The 21,193-nt window shown below is 49.4% G+C and overlaps 1 protein-coding gene across 2 annotated transcripts in view; it reads left to right on the forward strand.

The window, feature by feature from the left end:
* The window catches only part of DPYSL2 (dihydropyrimidinase like 2), a 128,829-nt gene that overhangs the window by 53,278 nt on the left and 54,358 nt on the right, over positions 1–21,193 (forward strand). Inside the window, exons 1-3 of one of the 2 annotated variants that reach the window (XM_082728208.1) lie at positions 4,857–5,604; positions 9,085–9,173; positions 10,837–11,021. In XM_082728208.1, the coding sequence (XP_082584334.1) occupies positions 5,566–5,604; positions 9,085–9,173; positions 10,837–11,021 (313 nt within the window). In that variant the 5' untranslated portion in view covers positions 4,857–5,565. Of the gene's footprint in view, positions 1–4,856; positions 5,605–9,084; positions 9,174–10,836; positions 11,022–21,193 lie in introns of those variants that run through there. The other variant, XM_082728207.1, reaches the window with a different exon arrangement.

The following is a 21,193-nucleotide window of genomic DNA, read 5'->3' on the forward strand; positions in this document are numbered from 1 at the left end:
TTTGGGGAGTGAAGTCCTGGGTGGGCCTCAGACCTGAGTGCTAGTCCATGTCCTCCCAGCTTCCTCTTCCGTTAAAAAGCAGGGTGTGGTCGGGTACTGGCTGGAGGTAAACCGGTTAAAAAACATCCCTGGGTCTCATATCTGGAGACTCTAATCAGGAGGTCTGACCGGGTCCCAGGTGATTCCAATGCAGAGGCAAAATCACCCCTGAAAACCCTGGGACGGGGCCCTTTCCTAGTTCTGAGTTGAGGACAGAGGGGACTCAAAACGCACTCTCCTCATTGGCCACCAGAGGGCGGGCCTGAGGCACCACGGCCAAAGCAAGGAGCTGTGTGTCTCCAGCCTCCGGCAGAAAAAACCTTATGGAAAATCTGTAGTCATATAGAGGATGACCTACAAGGTAGGTTACGAAGGAGTGGTAAAAGGAGAAAGCCAAAGGCTACGAGATTCTGAATTGCATGCTTTCCTCTGTGTCCCAGTGTCCAGCAGGACTGGGACAGATGAGCCTCTTGTCTTAACCCAGTAAGGTCTGGGTGAGGATGCTCTCAGAGCTCCTGTTGAGCGGGCCCGTACTCTGTCCAGTGTTCCCAAAAGTGGCATCTGGCTCAGAGGGCCAGTCACTTCCACCCTCGTGGGTCAGCACTCAGCAACCCTGGGTAAAGGACGCACCCGCTGGAAAGGCTTGGACCGGGCAGCCTGTGCCTGTCCCTCTGCGGACTGTCCCTTCAGGGCTCTGCACCCAGAGAAAACGACTGTTATGGCCAGATTCCATCTGCAGAGACGGTGTCACTTCCAGCTCAAGTGTCCTAGTCAGTGCCCTTAGTTTTTGGCAAGGAAGAATTTTGGTGCTTTCTGTTTACCACTGCATTAATTTTAACCTCCTCTGCAGGGTGCATTTGAGGCCACAGCCCTCAGCAGCAGTTCTGCAGCGGTGAGGGGGTCTGGGGTACTTCTCTTTGCCACGTCTAGGCTCTGTTCTTTTGGTCAAAATGTCTGTCTTGAAGTTTCCCTACTCTGGGACATCCTGAATGTTGCCCTTCCACAGAGAGAGGCCTAGCGGGGGCCGTTGAAGCAGAACCAGCTACTGCAGCGTCCCGAAGGGGGAAGCTGAAACCAGGAACAGTGGTGGGCCCTGTCTGAGGCTGGACGGCAGACTGCGCCAGCAGCTGAGGAACCGAAAACAGCCTGTCACCCTGTGGCGTCCCCGGTCCCTCATCTCCTCACCCCCGTTCCCAGCACAACTTGGGACAACTTGTACAACTTGGACATCTTAAAAATCCTGACTGCATGTCATCCCTCTGGAGCCCTCCCCTCACCCCCCTCCACTGTCAGGCCCTGTAAAGGGTGAGGCACGAGGAACTGTTTTGAAAGAGTTCCTAGTCTTTGTGAGAGCTAGCTTTCAATGGAAAGTCCTGCTCGCCTTGTCATGCCAGAGGTGAGGATGGCATGGTGTAGGTTGTAGATGTGATAAAGGGTTCCCCGCAGGCACGTAGAAAGAGTAATGGAAGGGCGGAGATGAACAGTCTAAGAACTAGTGCTCGGGGAGGGCCGGGCGGGGGGGGGGGGGGATGACTCGAGGCTCCTTGTAGGATTCTAGAGTTCTGAACCGGACGCCCTCTCCCTGGATTTTATCAGGTGTGGTGGTACATGGCAGCTTTGTTTAGGGGCTGCTTAGCTGAAAATTCAGGCAGCTATGGCCACACAAGGAACAATGAGCTGCATTATAGCAAGGCTCTCTTGAAGTTTCTGGGACTTGAAGGAGAGAAGGAAGACCCAGCAAGACAACAGTGCTAAGGGAAAGGGTGAGCTGGGGATTTTCCTGACCTGAAAACTCACCATGGCAGTGACATGGAAGAAACATGGCAATTCTCTGGGAATAGCACGAAAGCATTTTGTTTTATACCAAACACTTTCAGGAGTCCTGTTCTGACAGAAGAAGAGGACAAATAATTGTAACACGGAAAGATGCATATTCCGGTAGCGGTGGAGAGAGGAGGTTCTGCTTAACGCTTTAGGAGGCAGCAGGGAGGCAGGGGGTTGAGGGACAAGGGAGGGACGTGAAGGGAACCACACAGGACAGGGCACGGATTTGCAAAGGCACACAGCCTCAAGGCGCAGCATGTGTGCCGGTCTCTGTCTGTATGTACCACCTGAGCATGGGGATGGAGGCACGGGTGTCAAGGGTTGGGAGGCGAGGTTGCAGAGGAGGCCGTGGTCAGAGACTGATGCAGAACCTGGGTACAATACTCTCTTTTCATATTTGATATGCACTTAATTTTGAATTTTTAAGAGATTTTATTTATTTGAGAGATCGAGAGATCATGAGCATGGGTGGAAGGTTAGAGGGAGAGACAAACTCCTGCTGAGCAGGGAGCCTGATGCGGGGCTCCATCCCAGGACCCTGGGATCTTGACCTGAGCTGAAGGCCAATGCTTAACCCACTGAGCCACCCAGGTTCCCTGATATGCATTTAATTTTTTAGAAGTTTGGAAAAATTATGCCTGAGAATAGACTAAAATATTTGGTTCAGGGATAAGGATTTCTAACTATACAGGAATTTTCATGGAGTGTTTGTCTAAAGACAATGTGAAAAAACAGTGTATATTAACAAGTCTATCAGTGCAGAGTGGGTGGAAAATTCTTCCCCACCCCCTTTACTTTTCTGCATTGCACTGAGCGGTAAATATGGTAGGAAATGCAGGTTGCAGACAGTTCCCTGGCCAATTAAAACTATTTGGTATCCTCTTTGTGCCAAATACTCTTAAGCTCTAGTCAGAACAGACAGATCAATTTAAACCTTAAATCTTTGGATGTGTATGAGCGGAAATGTCAGTTGTCATGGACTAAGAACCTCATATGATGGCTATAGAAATAAGGTTGATACAAAGAAGACTGACATAAAAGCTTTTATTACAGGGGCATCTGGGTGGCTCAGTCAGTTGAGCTTCTGGCTCTTGGTTTCAGCTCAGGTCATGGTCTGGGAGTTATGGGACAGACCCTTTTGTGGGGCTCTCTTTTCGGCAGGCAGTCTGGTTGGGATTCTTTCTCTCCATACCCCCACTCCTCCTCCCCCTGCTCTCCCTCGCTCAAATAAATAACCTTTTTTTTTTTTAAAGCTTTTATTACAAAGCAAACTATTCATTGGCAAGTTAGTAGGTAACAAGATACAGTTAAATCTGTTAAGATCAAACAGTTCAGGAGCAGGAAAATTTAACAAGAATCTTAAACAATTTAATTAGAAGTCATTCTGTTTTAAATTAATTTGAATCTCATTATGTTCTTGCTTTCCTAGTGGTATTTTACTCATGATTTAATTGAACACTTGCCCCCGGCCCTTCTGGAACCTACAGTTGGCTTTCACTGGTAGGAGGGCATGTTTTAGCTTTCTCAGACTTGTGACTTTAACCCTTACAGCTTGACACCAATACCTGCTGACATCAAGTCACATTGCTCTTAGCACATCGCATAGTTGGGGCGGGTGGTGGTTCTACTTTGTTTTCAAGATGCACAGCTCATTGGAACTTGAATGAATTAGCCAGCTATGAAGCTTGCTGTGGCTCTTTTCTGGGACTTCAGGATTTACCAGAATAAGAGTGAAAGAGTATCATCTTCAATCTTCTGGACAGACAGGTGGCCAGATGCAGAAAGACACTGGAACGTGGGCCCACAGTGGCCCCAGGATTATTTTGTATTTATCTGGCTAATCTGCTGAGCAGGTATGAGCTAATTAAATAGATTTTATTTTTTTTTTCCCCCCATGCGTGCTTGATGGCCTAGATTATGGAAGGTTCTATCTATCGTTTGATCTCAGACAGAGACACCCAAAGCCATGGGCCTACCCAGATGTTGTAGTCATTGTACTTGCCTGGGCAACATCTCCAGAGACCCCTGGTAGATTGCTTGGGATCAAGTGGACGGGCTTATTTCTCTTACAAGGATTCTGCAGTTAGAGTGCCACTACACGATTTGGACCAGCAGAACCGAGGGGTTCCGGGCCCGTTGGGCTGGTAGCGCCAAGAAGGGAGGCCCGGAACGCGTTCTGAATCGTTAACTAGTGCCTCTGACTGGGAAGTGAAGAGTGGCCTGTGTTTTTAACTCTGATTTCAGGGGTTTTCTCCATGACTCAGTTTCCCCTTCTTTCATTCCTCCTGCTTCCCCACAGTTCATCTCCTCTTTCTGTCCCACTGTGATGTGGAGGCCCTGTCCACGGCACCGTACTGCCAAGTTTCTCCTGGACAGATCTGCAGGCACCACCTGAGCACCCCGCCTGGGCAGGCGTGACGGCTCAAGAGAGCAGAGCCCTACACTGGGCCTCAACGGGCGGCCCGCGGGCACCAACGGGCTTTCAGGGCCCATCTGTCGCCCAGCTCCAGCAGCCGACCACCTCCTTCCCGCGGCCTCCCTCCCCTGCTCGCAGTACGAAGGGCTTATGCCACTGCAGCCTGCCGCCGGGCGCCTTCCCTCAGGATAGCTCTCCTCCCGCAGCTTGCCCCGGGAGCCCCAGGCAGCCCGGCCGCGCGGCCCACGCCCCCGCGCAGCCCGGCTCGCAGGCCCGCGTCCAGCCGCCCCTCTCTCGGGAGCTGGGCGGCGGACGGGCGTGGCCGGCGCTGCGCCGCTCTCCGCCCGGCTCCCCTTCCCTCCGCTCGCTGCCCTCTGAATTCCCCATCGACTCCTGGGCGGAGGCTGAGCGAGCCTTCGCGAAGGGCGAGGGCGGCGGGAGGAGGGCCCGGGCGCCCCTCCCGGGCGGCGCGGCGCCGGCCGGCGGTGCAGTCGCGCGCTCGCCGCCAGCAAAGCCATTGGCTCGGCGCAGTCACCCCACGCGGGGCTGCAGCGGCGGCCTCCGCGGATTGGCGCGCGGGCGGGCATCCAGCGGGGCGCGCGCGAGCGGGTGCGTGCCGCACGGGCTGCGGCGAAGCCTGCCGTCGCCGGGCTGGGCTCCCCCGGCCCGTAATGACCACCCCTCCATTGTCCTTGAGCTGCCGATGATGCATTTGGGGCGGCTGCCAGCCACAGTCCCCAGTGCTCCGGCCTAAAGAAAGGGCGCGAAAGGCGCGCTCCCCGCTCGGGCGCACGCATCGACCGCCGCCCTCGGCGGCACACTGCAGCATTTCGCGCTCTCGCGCCGCTCCCCTCCCCGCCTGCGCTCATTTGCATATCCCACGATTGAGGCCAATCAGGGCTCGTCTCTCTCGAAGCGGATGGCTTTTGCCTGAGAGGAAAGGGAGTGGCTGGCGGCGCATGCGCCGCGGTGGCCGACTTGAACCGAGGCTTTTATTGCTGTAGTTTATTTCCACCCCTTTCCCTCCTGTTCTCTCTCTCTCTTTCTTTTTTTTCCGCCCTAGCTGGGGCTGTGTTGGAGCAGAGGAAGAAAGAGAGACAGAGGATTGCATTTATCCTTTACGTTCCTGAAATCTGCTATCAGCAAGACCAGCTAAGCAGTTGCATCTTTTTCAATCCTGCAAACAAAACAAAACAAAACAAAACAAAACAAAAAAACCATCTCTTTCCTGGCAATTTTTGCTTTTACAGCTATCCTCTTGAAATTATTTTTTTCTCAGGAGAGAGATGTCTTATCAGGGGAAGAAAAATATTCCACGCATCACGGTGAGTTTGGTACTTGGGAAATCTGACGTTGGCCAGCAACCTTTTGTAGCGAAGAACATCTGAGGAATTTTTTAAAAGGAGGGGGAGGAAGAGGAACACAACTTTTCTTTTTTCTTTTCTTTTTTTCCTGTTGCTAAAGAAGGTGATCGGAGTGGTGGGAGAAGCAATCATAGAGAACTGTAAGCTACGTGATTTGCAAGGCATTAAAATAGGAGCGTAAGTGCATTAAAGGACGTCTTAGGTAGCGCGCCAGAGCCGCTGTATCCTTTTATTGTCAGCGCGAGATGCTGCAGTGCTGGCCTGCGGGGTGTAAGCAAATGGATGCCAGATTGCATATGCATGGTTGAAGCTCGGATATTGTTCTCCGGGCTGCGTGCTGCGAGGCTGGACTCCGGGAGCTGGATGGGGGAGATGGAGAAATGGATTCTCCCTGTGCCTCCCGCCCCCACCATAAAGGCTTTCTGGAGCCTTCCTCCGGCTTCTTAGAAAAACGAGCGGGGTTCAGCCCGGAGGCGTAATGACAGCGGAGGGATGCTGGAAAGGGCACGGAGTACCGGGATGATGTGGAAATGGGAAGGAAAAACGGGGACGCGGTGATGAGCAGGGGAGGGTGGGGGGCCAGGCGTGGGCTTTTTGTTGATCAGGGGCTGGGTTTTGGTGTCCCTCTCGGCTTCCTCGCCCTCGCTGGGGCTGGAACCGAGACAGGGCTCTGAACTCGCTCTCTTGTGTCTTTCTGCCCCTTCTGCAGTCAGGGAGGCGCCTGTGTTGGCGCATACAAAGCGGGCTGGAAGGGTGGGCGTTGGGGACCGCGCAGAGCCGGGCTCGCGGAGGTAATGGCGCTGTGCGACGTGCGGAGCAGATGGCCCGGCCTGGCCTCGGCCAGACAATGATTGCAGCGGCCGGAGGTGTCGGCGCGGTTCTGGGGCCTGGGGTGGTTAGTTTGTAAGTCATGGGGGGGGGGGGACCATCTAAACGATGAATTTGCGATGCTTCAGTGCTGAACCACCCGTTTTTGCTTTCACCTCTCTCCTGCTCCCACCCTCTTTCCATCTTCCCCTGGGAAAAAATTTCACCAGTCCTAGTTCTCTACATACACGAATAAAATCCCGGGGAGGGAGGAACGCGAGCGAAATTCATTGTTATATAATGATATGCAATTGGAATTGGGCAGATGATTGCTGGGTAGAACGCAGGGCTGAGGCAGAGACCGAAAGAATCCTGGTAAACTCAAGATGTGTTTAGGGCTGGATTTGAGGGCGCGCTTTCGCTCTGGTTTCCTCCTTAGCCACGGACACCCCGGCTTCCTCTGGATGCACAAGGGCACACCCATCCGCAGGAGAGAGACGTGGAAACAAATGCACAGGGGAGGGGGCGTGTGCTCGGGAGGACTTCATGGGATGAGCCAAGCTGTGCTACAGCGGGGGAGGGGGGCTAGGGGGGGCGGTAACTAGCTTTTTATGGAAGGCGGAAGACCCAAGATCCGAAAGGGCTGGGCTCAGGGGCACTGACCCCACGTCATGTTTTCCCTGCTCCAGAGGAAGGAGTCTAGGGAGTGGGGGTGGGGAGCAGATTTGTTGCAAGCCTCAAATTTGTTGTCTTCGTGAATGAAAAAGAATTTCATTTTGACAGTGTGGGGAGAAAAAAATTTTAAGAAGCAAACAAGACCTTTTTTTTTGTTTGTTTTGTTTTTAAAGAGCGCCCCCTCTACCCTTAAAAATCTGGTTGCATTATCTTGGGACCTATAGCATGGTTTCCCTCCCTCCATCATCATGGCCAGCATCTTATGTAAGAAGCCTTCTGGAAGGCACTAGAGTGGACGGGCTGTGATGTCTTTCTCTCTCTCTCTCTCTCTCTCTTTTTTTTTTTCTTAGCATGATGTTGGCTCTGGGATTCGCAGTGATGACTGGGACAGGTACCGCAGTGACTAAGGGCGCTGGTAGTGAAGGGCAAGGCTTCTCCTTCTAGGCGAGATTTATCCTGTTAGAGCTGGAGACTGGGGGAAAGAAGGAAGATCATTATAGACAGAAAAGGCCACTGGAGCAGGTGACCTTGAGCAAGTGGCTTGACCTGTCAGCCTTCATCTGTTTACCTGTAATAGTAATAAGAATCTGGCCCCACCCACCTCACAGATGAGTTTTGAGGCTTTGGTGACTTTGGATACATGACAGCGGTTTGTAAAGGTCTTGATATTTACCTAACACAAGTGCAGAAATTACTGTTGACTGTTTATTCCCATTTGAGTTTCCGAAGTCTATAGCAGATGAAGGACCCTACAGTGCAAAATTAAAATGATTTTACTGTTTTTCATTATGTTAGGGAAATAAATACTTTCTGTACCTGGCTGTGTGTGCATTTATGTGTAAAAGTATCTTTTTCCCCTAGGTGTCTGGCAGCTCATATCTATTTTTTTTACTTATTTATTTATTCATTCATTCCTTCCGCCACCACTCATAGTTTTTAAAGATTTGCTATAATTTTCTTGTTTTGGTGGGCGATAAGCACATAAGTAAGAATATTGGGTTTGTAACTGAATTTTAAGTTAACCATTATCAAGTGATTGCCATCCTTTAAAGTGTTTTGTATATTAAGAGAGCATCTGTGGTTCAACTTGTAGCCCAGTCTGGAAGAATACAGGTGCATCTCCACTGAACACAGGCCATGATATCCCACTCCAGCAATAGCATTTGGGATAGAGATGGGTCATAATGTAACATTTCTGTTGCATTTCTGGCTCTCACGTGCTGCTGGTCATAGACACATATTCTTCAATAATTAAAACACAAGTGCATCTATACACAAGTATAGATTTTGGAACTTGCCATTTCATCTACTTGATCACAGAACTCTACCTTTTTCTTAACAACTTGGTAGTTAAAATGGTGTGTATTTGAATGGTGTTTCCCCCCCTCTGTAACGATCTCTGTGATTTACCTCAAAGATAAAAAGCAAATATAAAGAATGTATTGAAATGAAACTTTGCAATGGTTGAACCAAGTGTGTTTATGTAGTGTATCCCATGACAACAGTCTTGGTTAATTTTTCCCCGACATCAGCCTTGCCAAGAATTGACTTCCCTACATGTGGGTGCATTTTTTTTTTTTTAAGTGACGTTTAGCCTAAAGCCATTTAAAAAATATTGTCTTCTTTATCTGAAATGTTTCCATTGCTCTTTAAAGGAGATTGTTGTGTCTTCTTTCATTTTCTCTCTTTTCTTTAAGTGGAAAGGGATAGTTTTTGTTTTGTTTTGTTTTTAAACCCAGGATAAGCTTTGAGCTTTTGCCAGTAGGTTCTGACTCATCAAGTGATGAATAAGTTGTCCATCAGGTTCCCCTTTGTCACTGAACCTTTCCAAAATTGACTCATTTTGAGCATCTCTTTTGAATAGTGAAAAAATGTGTCTTTAGCTCATTGTCTTAGTTAGTACCAGTGTTTCTTCTAGGTCAGGTATGAATTGTGACCTTACTACTTTCTTTGTTTCAGAGCGATCGTCTTCTGATCAAAGGAGGTAAAATTGTTAATGATGACCAGTCATTCTATGCAGACATATACATGGAAGATGGGTTGATCAAGTAAGTAGAACTCATTATAAAGACGAATTTGTGTACCTTCCCCGTATTCCTAAGCATTACTTAAGTTCACGTACATAGGATCAAACTTTGGAGACTTCAGAGACTGACTAACTTAAGGTCTGTTTACGCTCATTTTGATTGGTGGTAAGTAGTGAACTTGAAAATTCACATTTAGGGAATTCAAAGCCACAATTAAATGCACACCCATTTCCTTATGTGTTATGTAATTTACTATTTTAACTGAGGTGACACAGTATCTTGTTCAAGTTCAAATGCTTGGTTTATTATCTATTGAATATATTAAAGGTTTTCCTAGACTGTAGTTGTTTTGGTAGATTGCCCAATCTAAAACACAAATGGAGTGTTAACAGCCTCTTCTACCAAGATAACACATCTGCTTTCTTAATTAAGAATCCAAGTTGTGGGGGGCCAATGGACACCAAATTAACAATTCACCAAGTAACAAAGTACTGCCTCATCCTGAGGGCGTGGTTTCATTCTATAAGTGGCAACAAACACAAGTAAGACTGCCCTTGTGTTTATTGTGTATTGTGCTGCAGAAGAGAACCAACAGAGGGTTAAGTGAGCTGAGTATATACCAGTATCCTGCCCTCTGGATTGGGACAGCTCACAGGGCCCTGGAGAAGGAACACATCTGTTTAAAGACAAACACTGTAGCAAATGACATCTTTTAAATAAGCAGCATTCATCAAGTGCTAGCAGCAAAGTCCAGAGGAGTGGAAAACTGGAGTGGATGTATCTGTTGCCTGGAAACTCACACCCTGATTTATGAACCTAAAATAGGTTTTAACGTTTCCTCATTTAATGTTTTCTCCATGTGTGTTTGCTTGTGACATTCTCCGTTCCAGGCTCTCAAATACCATGACTTTCATGTTCCATTTTCCCCCAATTAGAAGGCAGCATGATACTGGCCTAGAAGTGAGCAAGCCTGAGTGCTATTTTTAGTCAACACTAACTTGTTTTAGAACTTTATCGACTCCTTGATTACTTTTTCCTTGGGGGGGGGGGGGGACAAACAAACAAACAAACAAACCTGGTAGGAAGATGTAGCCCAGATGTTTTTTAAAAATTGAAAATGAATCCATGTCCTCCAACATAATATCAGTTATTCTGTCCTTAGTATCTGGGTTGGTGAGTGCATGCTTCCAGATTTTTAAATAGCTGTAATCATCATGTTCACTTTTTTTGTTTTGTTTTTCTTTTGCTTTGTTCTCCTACTGCCTTTGCACCCCTGCTTTCTCAGGGTTGAACATAAATGTTTGTAACCTGCAGCCAGGCCTGGAGAGAATTGCTGTGTGATAATAAGTTCAACTATGTCTGTTACAGAGAAAGTGTTGTGGCCTTTTCTGTAGATATCTTGGGGTCTTATTATCCTTTGATCTTAGGGGTTTTCTGGCAACTAAACCTCTTTGATCAGGGCTTCTGGTGATTTATTTAAATTTTGTTTTCTAGTCTGCTCTGCTTTGCCTCTTGGTTGGACTTTGGGACTGGGAAGCGCACGTATTATAAAAATGGACCATAATCCAAAAAGTCTACAGAACCTAGGGGAGGATGGTTGCTGGCTTCATGAAATGTCTGTCAGATGCCGTTTGATCTGGGGATGGTTCATTTATAGCTGTTAACATCCATCCTTTTTATTTAGGCAAATAGGTGAAAACCTGATTGTGCCAGGAGGGGTGAAGACCATCGAAGCCCATTCTAGGATGGTGATCCCTGGAGGGATTGATGTCCATACCCGCTTCCAGATGCCTGACCAAGGAATGACGTCAGCTGATGACTTCTTTCAAGGCACCAAGGCAGCCCTGGCTGGGGGAACCACCATGATCAGTAAGAGAGCTTACGAAAAATAATCTTAGAGCTTGGGAGCCATTCTCATTTGAAAACGAGTCTTTGTTGTTTGGTTCTTTCCTTCTGAAATTTGCTGGACTGAGCAGTGGGTTGATTTCCTATGGAAGGGGGTGGGGTGGGACCAGTCATCTATCTTGGTGTCCTTGTCCTCATTTTCATGTCCAACTCGGAGTTGTCCAGGTGAACTGGAGGTTATGGTTCTAGAGAATCTTGGTAGGATAGAAGGAATGACTTCTTGTTTTCTGCTTGAACTTTTGTCTTCCTGAACCTGAAAATATGATTTGATTGTGGTCATTTTAAAGACATAGCCTTTGGAGTAATTGTCAAAGCTATCTGTTTTGAGCTTTTGCTCCAAAGTATTTGATTTTGGTTTTTAAGGAGTTCCTGAGGGTTTATCTTCCTGGAGTGAAGATGGGGTGCGGTAAATGAAATGTTGAAGTAGCAGTCTTCATTCTACTGCTGAGAAAATCAGACGGGGGAAATGGCCTGGCTTTGACATAAATGGAATTGAACAGTCCTGCTTGGAGAGGGATGCACAGATATTATTGTCATTTAGATATAAAAACTGCCAGCACCAATAGCTGGGTGTCCTTCATGCATTGCTCCAAAGAATTCATGCTTTTCCTTCATCTAAATCTAAAGTCTGTTTCCTGGAATCATAGCACGCATGTTAAGAGTTTGCTTGTAGCATGTCAATTTCCAGTGTGTCTCCTGTGTCCCTGTAACAGATCTTTTTTTTTTTTTTTGAGGAGGTGGGCAAGCTACACAGTGGCCCTTCAGACACATAGGTAAAAAACAAGTTTCTCTGAGAGTGAAAGTAAATATATAGTCTATCTTCAAAACTTATAATTCAGTTCAGAAGAGGGTCAAAGTAGGAAGAACTTTGCTATTTTATGCTTTAGAGAAATCCATTTTACTACTTATTTTTCAGAATGATGGTCGTTTTCTCTGTAACTTCATGGTTTAGTCTCTCACTTCCTCTTTTCTACCTTACCACTTAGGTGAATGTTACCCTGCCATCCCTCTGTAGTTTGAGTTCCCCTACATTTTAAATCGTGCATTCCGGGTCTTCTCTCAGTCCTCGTCCCAGTCTCCAGAGAGCCTGAAGGATGAGGGACCGTTCTCTGTTGGTTCAGCTCTCTAAGGACAGAGCCTGCAGATTTAAGTCTTAATTACTTATTTTTTTTGCTGCACACATCACCTTCTAACCTAACGGGCGCCATTCTCAAGAGGTAAGGGGATCCCCTGTACACACCTCAGGATCCTGATCTCCTGCAGAAGGCTGCCATTTTGTCAGTGGCGTCTGTTAGGCCTCACCTGGTGCCAGTAGGCATGGCTGCCCGTCCTCGGGTTGGCTGCAGAGCCACTTTGAGAAGCACAGACTGCTTGGGTGTCAGCCTCCAGAGCCACATCAAGGTTATAATCTGCCTCCGTTTGGAGTTCATCTGAGGCCCCTGTAGGCCCTCACGTTGGTCACAGAGTGTTAAGAAGCCACAAGTAATATTTCCCGAGTGAGTGGCCAGTGATGGCTCTCACTGGAGGGATGGCTAGGCAGGAGCACTTCCTGGTGGAAATGCCCCCAACCTGGAGTCTGACATTCTGGGATCCGTCCAGCATTAAGTTGCTGTGTGACCATGGGCAAGTCACCTTCCTTGGCAGGGCTGCTCATCTGCACATGAAGGATTTGTGCCAGAGGACCTCGGATGTCCCTTTCCGCTCCCACATTTGGTGATTCACTGAGCTCAGAGACCGTTGGCCTCTGATCAAACACACTTTGCGCAGCAGATGTGTAAAACCCCTGTTTGCTCTCAGCCTTGCTTGAAAGACCCCATCATTCTGTTTCCTCCTCTCCTGCATCCCCGAATGCGCCTTTTGCTCCTTATACTCGACCCATTTTTGTCCCTCTTTCTGCTTCTTGTCTCTTCTCTGCTTTTCCATCCTCCACCACCTTCACCACGAGCCACCTTCTTGCCGATGCCCTGACTTTTTCTCCGACCTTCCTCCTCAGCAGCTCTGGGGTTCTTTTCCCTTCCTTCTGGGTGGGCTCCTCCTGAGCAGGAACAAGGGACGGCTCCACCAGTCCTGCCCCTGGCCTGGGGGCTGAGAACCGTCAGCAGATGTCCTTATAGCAGGTCAGAAGGAAGGGGAAGGTGAGGAGCTGGACTGGGACTATCTGCCCTCCTCAGTTGGGCAGAATGCGATCATGTTTTTGTTTTTGTTTTTTTTTTAAAGATTTTATTTATTTATTTGACAGACAGAGATCACATGCAGGCAGAGAGGCAGGCAGAGAGAGAGAGAGAGGAGGAAGCAGGCTCCCCGCTGAGCAGAGAGGGGGGGGCCCCCCCATGCGGCGCTCGATCCCAGAACCCTGGGATCATAACCCGAGCCGAAGGCAGAGGCCTTAACCCACTGAGCCACCCAGGCGCCCCTGTGATCATGTTTTAATGTAAGGCTTATGATGCATGCAACTCAGGGCAAAGAGTAAGGGAATTTAATGAGCAAACCCCAAAGAGTGAAAGTGGTTGTGGGGATGTAGTCAGAGTTGTCACACCCCAAACTCCACTGCTTTTATAGCCTGACAAAAATAGTAACTACCTTGCAAATAAGCACCGGTGGTTACTGACCTCTATTGAATGCCCACCGGCCTGCCCTTCGCTTAGGAAGTGGGAATGATACAGGTGAGGAAGTCAGGGTTTTTTCTGCTTGCTGGTCATACATTTTGCAGTGGTTTCGAATGAGTCCCCTGGCATGGGCACACTTTACGGAGACAGTTTGGGCAAGAGGAAGAGCTAGCTGCTTCATGTGACTTTGTTTGGTACCTTCGACCTCCTCCTTCAATGAGATCATAGCTTGATTTTCAGTGAGTCTGGAGGTCAATCGGAAGTGCTCAGGGCACTTGAAAAGACTGCAGTGAACACTTGCAGAAATAAGCCATCGAAGTAAATCGGTGCCCCCGGTCCACACGCATCTTGCTCCCATCTCTCTGCATTGCCGTGTGCTTCTCAGGTCTGTCTGCATTGGCGCTGCCCGAGGTGGAAAATGTAGCTGAGCCGTCCAAGTTTAAAAATGGAGGTGACACGTCAGCAGCAGAAAATAATATTATTGCCATCAGACAGAGCCTCCCATTGAGAATGGCACAAGGAGATCTTTGTAAGGGGCGCTCGGTGCCGGCAACTTTGCCCTTTCCATCCAGCGATGGGTGGGTGGAGCTTCCAGACGTGCCTGTGAGCCCCTTCCAGCCCAGGGGCAGGGGCGCAGAGATTGGCTTTGCATCGTGGGGGGAGTGCTGCTGGCCTCCCCGGGAGCTTTATGATCATCAGAGGGAAGACCTCATCATCTCCGGGAAGCAGATGGGAATGGTTACGTCCATTTTATAGACAGGAAACATGAGGCCCCCGGTGGGGGGAAGGGCATTCTTCGTGGACACTTATCCTCTGCGTTGGTGTGGGTGGTGGGCGTGGAAAACACACCTGCAGCTCTGGCCTCCCCACTGCCTCTGCGATCCTGTCTCTGTAGCCTGCATGTGTCCTTGCATGCTGGGCTCTTTGGCATGGTGGGGATAAGTGCCATCTCCCTCCGGTGAAGCCCTCAGTGGCTCCCTTCTGCCCGGGAACTCAGCTCTGGCAGCAGAGCCCTCCAAGATGTGAACTTGACCTGCTGCCCAGGTCCGGACTCACATTGTCACTTCAGCCAGGGATGCCCTTACCTTCTTTTGTTTGCCTCCAGGAAGCTTTGTTACTCCTGGAGGCCCAGCTGAGTGTTAACTCTGTCCCAGAGCCCCTGCTCAGCCCCCTTCACCATAATCCACAGGGGCTTCTCTGCAGACCTTGGGTTTTTATCCCATGGCCTCAGGGCATCCATCCTGGTTTATAGTTTGGCCAAGGCTCCTGCCCCTTTCATTTCAGTCCTCCCCATGCACTCAGCAGTGTGTCCCTGCCCCCCCAGGTGCTCCATGGACACTTCTTGTTGAATGAATGAATGAATGAATGAATGAATGAATAAGTGAATGGAGACTCTAAGGCGACTTGGTTTCACACTTCATCTGAGCATGCTGCCAGAGGACAGATAATCCTGGGGAGGGGTTAGCGTGTCTGATGTCCTTTGTGGCTGTTTTGATGAAAGCAGCTGTCTCCCGCAGTGACCTCCGTGTCTGCTGTCAGCCAGCACGGCAGTTGGGGGAGGGAGGCAAGAGGGGAGAGCCCTGGTTGCTCCAGGCCTAACTAAGGTCTTGATCAGGGACTGCTCCCTCCTCTCCCTCTGTCTGGATCATTCTTGAAGGAGGAGGCGGGGTTGCACTGTCAGGCGGTTGTCCTGTGAGAGAGCTTGCTCTAGTTGCACAGGGTCTGAGCTGTTTGAGGAGCAGCTCTGACCACTGTGAGAGAGGCAGCAGCCGTTCCCCGACGTCCCTGGGGCAGGTCCGTCTCCGTCCTTTCTGCAGAGTCTTGGCTGTGGAGGCGGGAGGCCTGACAGAAAGGCGAGGTGGCTTCCCACGGCTCCGCTGGCCAGGCTTTCCTCAGGAGACGTGGCTTGGGGTGTCGCTGTGGTACATTTCCTGCTTGTCATTTCTTCATCCATGTGGCGTGTGGGTTTGCTCCCTGCTTCTGATGAGGACACATGTGTGAACATACACGCACTATAATATGAATTGTCTGTAATTGATACTTTGATTATTCCCTTTGCACCATTCATTTGACTCGGGTTGGAAAGTGTTTACAAAGAAGGCCGGCCACATCAGACTAAAGTTTCAAAGTCCAGGACCAAAGTCATGGCCACAGAATCTGCCCGTGGCCTGGCGATTAGAAAGCCACGTTGGCCGATGCGCTGTCGGTGAAGGCTCCTCCTGTCTTCTGCTCACATCTCCCCAGGCCCCTGTGGGCGAGCTCACTCTGTGAGCAGATCCCATGGGACTGGGCCTACCCAGGTGGCGCCATGTAAGTCCCAGCCAGGAACGGCACGATTGGAAGAATGTGTCTACTCCCTGCAGTGTTTTGGGTTGATCACCTACTATAAGCTGTTGAGCAGGATGGAGGAGGGGAGGGAAAAGGTGAAGCATCCTGAGAGATGACTCAGCTCTTCCCGAAGGTCCACATACCCACTTTACTAAGTGCTGTTTTCATAAAGGAGGCTGTTGGGTTGGGCTCGATCAGCCAGCCTCATTGCCCTCGGGTTTTAGGGTAAGGGCCCTCCAGAAGCAGGGCTATTTCTCTTTGGGACTGTAGGCCTTATGCCATGACATGTGGCAGCAATCCTCAGAGTTTGGGGTATCTCAGTCTTCTGATGCTCCCGGAGCCTATTCTCTGACTTCCCATAGAGTGGGCTGTTCAGACTTTTGGGAGCTTCCTGTCAATCCTCTTGCCCACAGTGACAGCGAGAGCCAGGAGTGGTAGCCGGGGAAGTGGAAATGTTGAGTGCCAGCAAGTTCTTCCCAGTCTCCAGATGGTGAGGGATAGGCTCAGTGGTCAGTATCCTATGGCATCAGGCTTCCATGTGGCTAAGTTAGGGCCTGCATGACACATACGTGTCTGAGGACACCCTTGTTCTAGGTCCTGGCTCAGTAAGCCGGGCAGAGACTTCTGGAAGGCACGGATCATGCCCTGGCCATTCATAGGGCACCTAGGCTGTGTGGACACTGCTTCTGCTGGCTGCCTGATCAAGGGCCCAGTAAGTCTGGACCAAAATCTGGACTGCATTGCTCCTTCTACCTTCGTAGCTTAACATTGTTGTTCTGTAAAATCCTACCTGGGCAGCCCTCCCCTCTGCTGCTCCCCACCACCTGGCAGATAAAGGCTATTGAAGGCAGAGCTGCTCTGGCTGGAACACTGGGCTGTGGGAGAGCCCAGGTCCTCACCCCCTTTCTCACTGTGCTCCCCGTCTTGACAGCCCTTCTGCCTCTGGGGAATCCTAGGGTTTGGGGAAGCACAGTTCGGAAACCACCCCATTCCATATTGCCTTCCCCATCGCTTCCCTTCCCTACCCAGCCACGAGACTGCTCCCTGCACAGAGGAGTTGTAGAGGAAGAGGACGTTTAATAAGTAGGGATATACCCACTTAGTCATTGAAGAAAACTCCTAACCGCACTGGAAGTTTGGGGTGGTTTTTGTATCCTCTCTTCCTCTCTTCAAGACAGGAACTGGAACAGAGCACCCATGTCCTTTTCCCTGCCTAGGTTTCCACTGCTTTGCTTGGCTTTTCCTGAAAGCCCATAATAGGTAAATACTCCGTTCTCATTTGCAAAATTAATGACACGCAGTGTTTTAAAGGGACAGATTCCTGTCTTAAGGAGTGGCTGGCCTAGGTGTTTGCGTTTTCCTACCTACCATTCATAGTTTCTGGCCTCAGATCACTCCATTTGGGCTGCTTGCCCCTTTGTCCTCTTGGAGAAGCCCTCCCGCTTTTTTTTTTTTTTTTCTTGGAAAATGATTATTTCTTTGGGTTTGAAAGTTCTGCCTCTAACTTCCTGCTCTTGTTGGGTGAAGCCATTTACCCAAATTTCTTGATTTTAGGCCGTCCTAACTGCCATGGTCATGATATAGGGTAATTACAGTGAGTGAAAATTAGAGTTCTTTCTGGTCAACCCATTTGGGAGGCAGCTTTCTTTGAATGTGACTAAATGTTCCCCTAATGATAGAGAGGGTGTGGGGGGCGGACTGGGGCTCTGGCTGAGGCTGCCTCTCCAGGGAAGGGAATTTTGGGGGGAACCAGGGCAGTATTTCCAAACCTTGATTGCACACTAGACTCCCCTGGGAAGTTTTCACAAACTTCAGAGATCAGAACCTCTGACTTAACTATTCTAGGTGGCCTGAGCATTAGTTTTTTAAAACTTCCAGGTAATGGCCAGGGTTAAAAGCTATGGATCTAGGGATCTTGTTCCAGCAGTTGGTGTTCAGCTGAAACTGAGTATCTGTCAAGGTTTTCTATTTTATTTTATTTATTTTTGTAAGAGAAAGTGAATGTGAGTGTGGGGAGAGGCAGAAAGAGAAGCAGGTTCCCCAGCGAGCAAGGAGCCCCATGTGGGCTTGGATCCCAGGACCCTGGGATCATGACCTGAGCTGAAGGTAGAAACTTAACAGACTGAGCCACCCAGGTGCCCTCTGTCAAGGTTTTCTGAAACATAGAGATGCCCTCTGCCCTCTGCTCCCTGCTATCTCCTGTCCTCTTTCTGAAGGGGGGTGAGGATTGAACTGTCATGGGCCTGGGGTGTATGGATTCTATAGCCAGGTGGCTTCTAGAAGCTGATCAAACAGGAAGGGCACCTGGATGGCTCAGTTGGCCAAGCGTCTGTCTTCAGCTCAGGTTATGATCCCAGAGTCCTGGGATCGAATCCCCTATCAGGGTCCTTGCTCAGTGGGGAGCCTGCTTTTCCCTGGGCCTGCTACTCTCTTGTGCCTCCCCTTACCCCCAACAAAAAAACAAAAACAAAAACAAAATTAAAGAAATGGGATGGTGCTGAGCTAAGGTCACCAAAAGGGGTCTCCTCCTTCAGTTGCTGTCCTTGGTGTCCTGGGAGGGTGTACTTGGCTAACGCCTTCATAGGGCACTGGTTAGCACTTGGAGGAAGTGGGGTGGGAGGTGGGTGCTGGGGGAGTGCTGAAGTCAGGCTGGAGCTGCGGTGTGTACTGATGTCCCCAATCCTGTGGGCCACCTGCTGTGCTGGTTTCCCTGAGAAAACCCTACTGTCTTTAGGTTGAATCAGTGGTGTTTATGACCTAATCTCCCTCTAATGATAGGTCAGAACTGGAATCCTTCCTTGTGGGGAGCCTGAGGGAAAAATCAAAAGAGCCTAGTAATAACATAGAATCATAGACTTTTAAGGCAACCATTCAGATTTTCTGTCCCCACCTCTGTCTGCCAGCTGGGTGAAATTGACTGGACCGTGCTTCAGAGGGCGACACAGCAGGCGGGGGCGAGAGAGCTCCACGGGGCCAAAAACCTCCGTTTAGTCCTTTCTAGGACGCGCTGCATGAATGGGATCATGTGATCCCTTAGTTCTAGATGGTCCGTTCCCACGTCCGTAATGTGCGGACATGTTGGTGGAGTTAAGTGCAAAGTCAGTGAGGTGGTTTGTACCACAACTTGTAAGTGATTAGTGTGACACTTGGCACATGTGTGAATCGATGGATCAGTCTTTCTGCCTATCTAATCTATTACGAGTCTGTCTAATATCTCTGTCTGTCTCTTGTGTATCTTCTCTCTCATCTCTGTATGTGATTTGTCATCATCTGTTCTATCTAGTCAATGCATCTAGATAAATCTGTATTATCTGTTTAATCCATCTGCATAATCTAAGGTCTGCCTACCTCTCAATGTGTCAGTGGGTGTGTTGATGAGCTGTTCGTCTCTTCGGCTCCATGGGTGCAGTCACGTGTGAGCTGATTCCAGATGGCTCACCTCTCTTTGCTGCCACTTGGTGAGTTCAAGGCTTGTGTTGTCTTCAAGCCCTTGTAATGGACATTGTGTTCTGATCCTAGCAGGAATAATGACTGTCTCTCTCTCTCTCTCTGAAACCCTCTAAAATGGCTTCTCATACAGAAATTTAAAATTTTACTTTTCAATTCCTTTCTCCCCTCCAAATAATCACTGGAAAAACTGGGTCTCAAATTTCTTGAAAACATACGCCGCCCCACAGATGCAAAGCGATGTCACCAGGAAACAGCTCATCGAGTCAATAACTCTTGGCCAGATTTGAATTTTCAGTCAAACAGGAATTCAGACGAGGCCAACTTGATACTTGGTCGTGGCTGTGCTGTTGGATGCGCGGGCCCCTCTGTGTCTCGTGGGGATTCCCTGCAGGCTCAGCAAGGAGGTTTGCGTTCCTTTCCCTGCACAAATTCCTCTTTCCCCTCAGCTCACTGAGTGCATGAGCCCAGCCCGGGGTCACTCCTCTGGCAGCATTGGCGACAAATTCTTCCCCAGGGGGTGTTCTACCAAAGGAGGGCTTTAGTCATAGGGGGCCCAACACGCAGAGAGCGTGGTGAGAGAGTCCGGGTGGAATGCTGAGTTCTCTCTTCTCTGGGCAGGCATGGTGAGTCACCTGGATTAGACATCGAATAAAGGGACAGTGTTAGACCCCTCAGAGATGACAGTGCCGGTCTCTGATCCATTATTGGCCAGTTCTGGCAGAGAAAAACAGCTGCTTTCTCTTCGACATGCACATTTCCTGCTGCTCGCACCCAGCTGGGAGTCTTTTATTATTTATTGTTTATTTATTTCTTGCCTGGATTCATTAGCTACAAAATCATGGGGGTCAAAAAGCAGACGGAACAAATCCATCGTGAAGGGAAGAAGGCAGTTTAGTTAGCAAATCACATCCTGAGGGGTTGACAGATATTTTGGGGATACTGAGCCCAAGGGAAGGGGGTTGCGGCATTGGTATTTGGGAGGAAATGTCATTTTTGCTTTAGAATTTTACATGCAGACCTGTCAGATCGTTGCAGCTCAAGCCCAGTATTGGTGTTGTGTTGTCAGTGCATTTGACAGCGCTGGAGGGGCTTCAGCCCTATGACTGGGACGTGCATTCTTGTGTTTGTCCAGATGAATGCACGTTTGGCAGCAAGACGGGGTGCTCCTGATTGTCACCCCAGTGCAACAGGATCAACCAGGATGGTCTCAGGTAAACCCGGATGAACATCACTGTTCCTCCAAGGGGCTTGCATTGACTTCTCTTGTCCTCGTACGAGCTGAGAAACTAAATGACTCAGCCACTGTCTCTGGACCCTGCCCCCCAACCCCGCCCGCAGGAATTCTCAGGGTGGAGCAGCATGGCTCTCTTTTGCACTTGAGATGGTTAGAAGAATGTGGGGTAACTGAGAGGGAGCAGGTCATTGGTACCAGGGAACATTGATGCCAGCCCAGCCCTGAAGATGGGTGGGCTTCTGCTCATGCCATAAATGAGGAAATGAATGGGAATCCCAGAAATCCAGGAGACTTGCATAAAGCCACGGAGCTTTCAAGTGTTAGGACTGGGATTCTAATCCAGGCTCTGGGCGGACAGCCCCTGCAGGTCACAGAATAAAAGGGTGCTATTTGCTTTTTAAGAGATAAAAAGTGTGCTTACAAATGCTGCTCTGTGCCCAGCGTTGGGCCAGGTGCTTCACAGATGCTCTAGATGCAGCCCCCACCAAGGGTTTGCCATCAGGCATTGGGCTAATATC

Source organism: Mustela nivalis (genome assembly GCF_964662115.1).
Source record: "Mustela nivalis genome assembly, chromosome: 4".
In the NCBI taxonomy this organism is placed as follows: Eukaryota; Metazoa; Chordata; class Mammalia; order Carnivora; family Mustelidae; genus Mustela; species Mustela nivalis.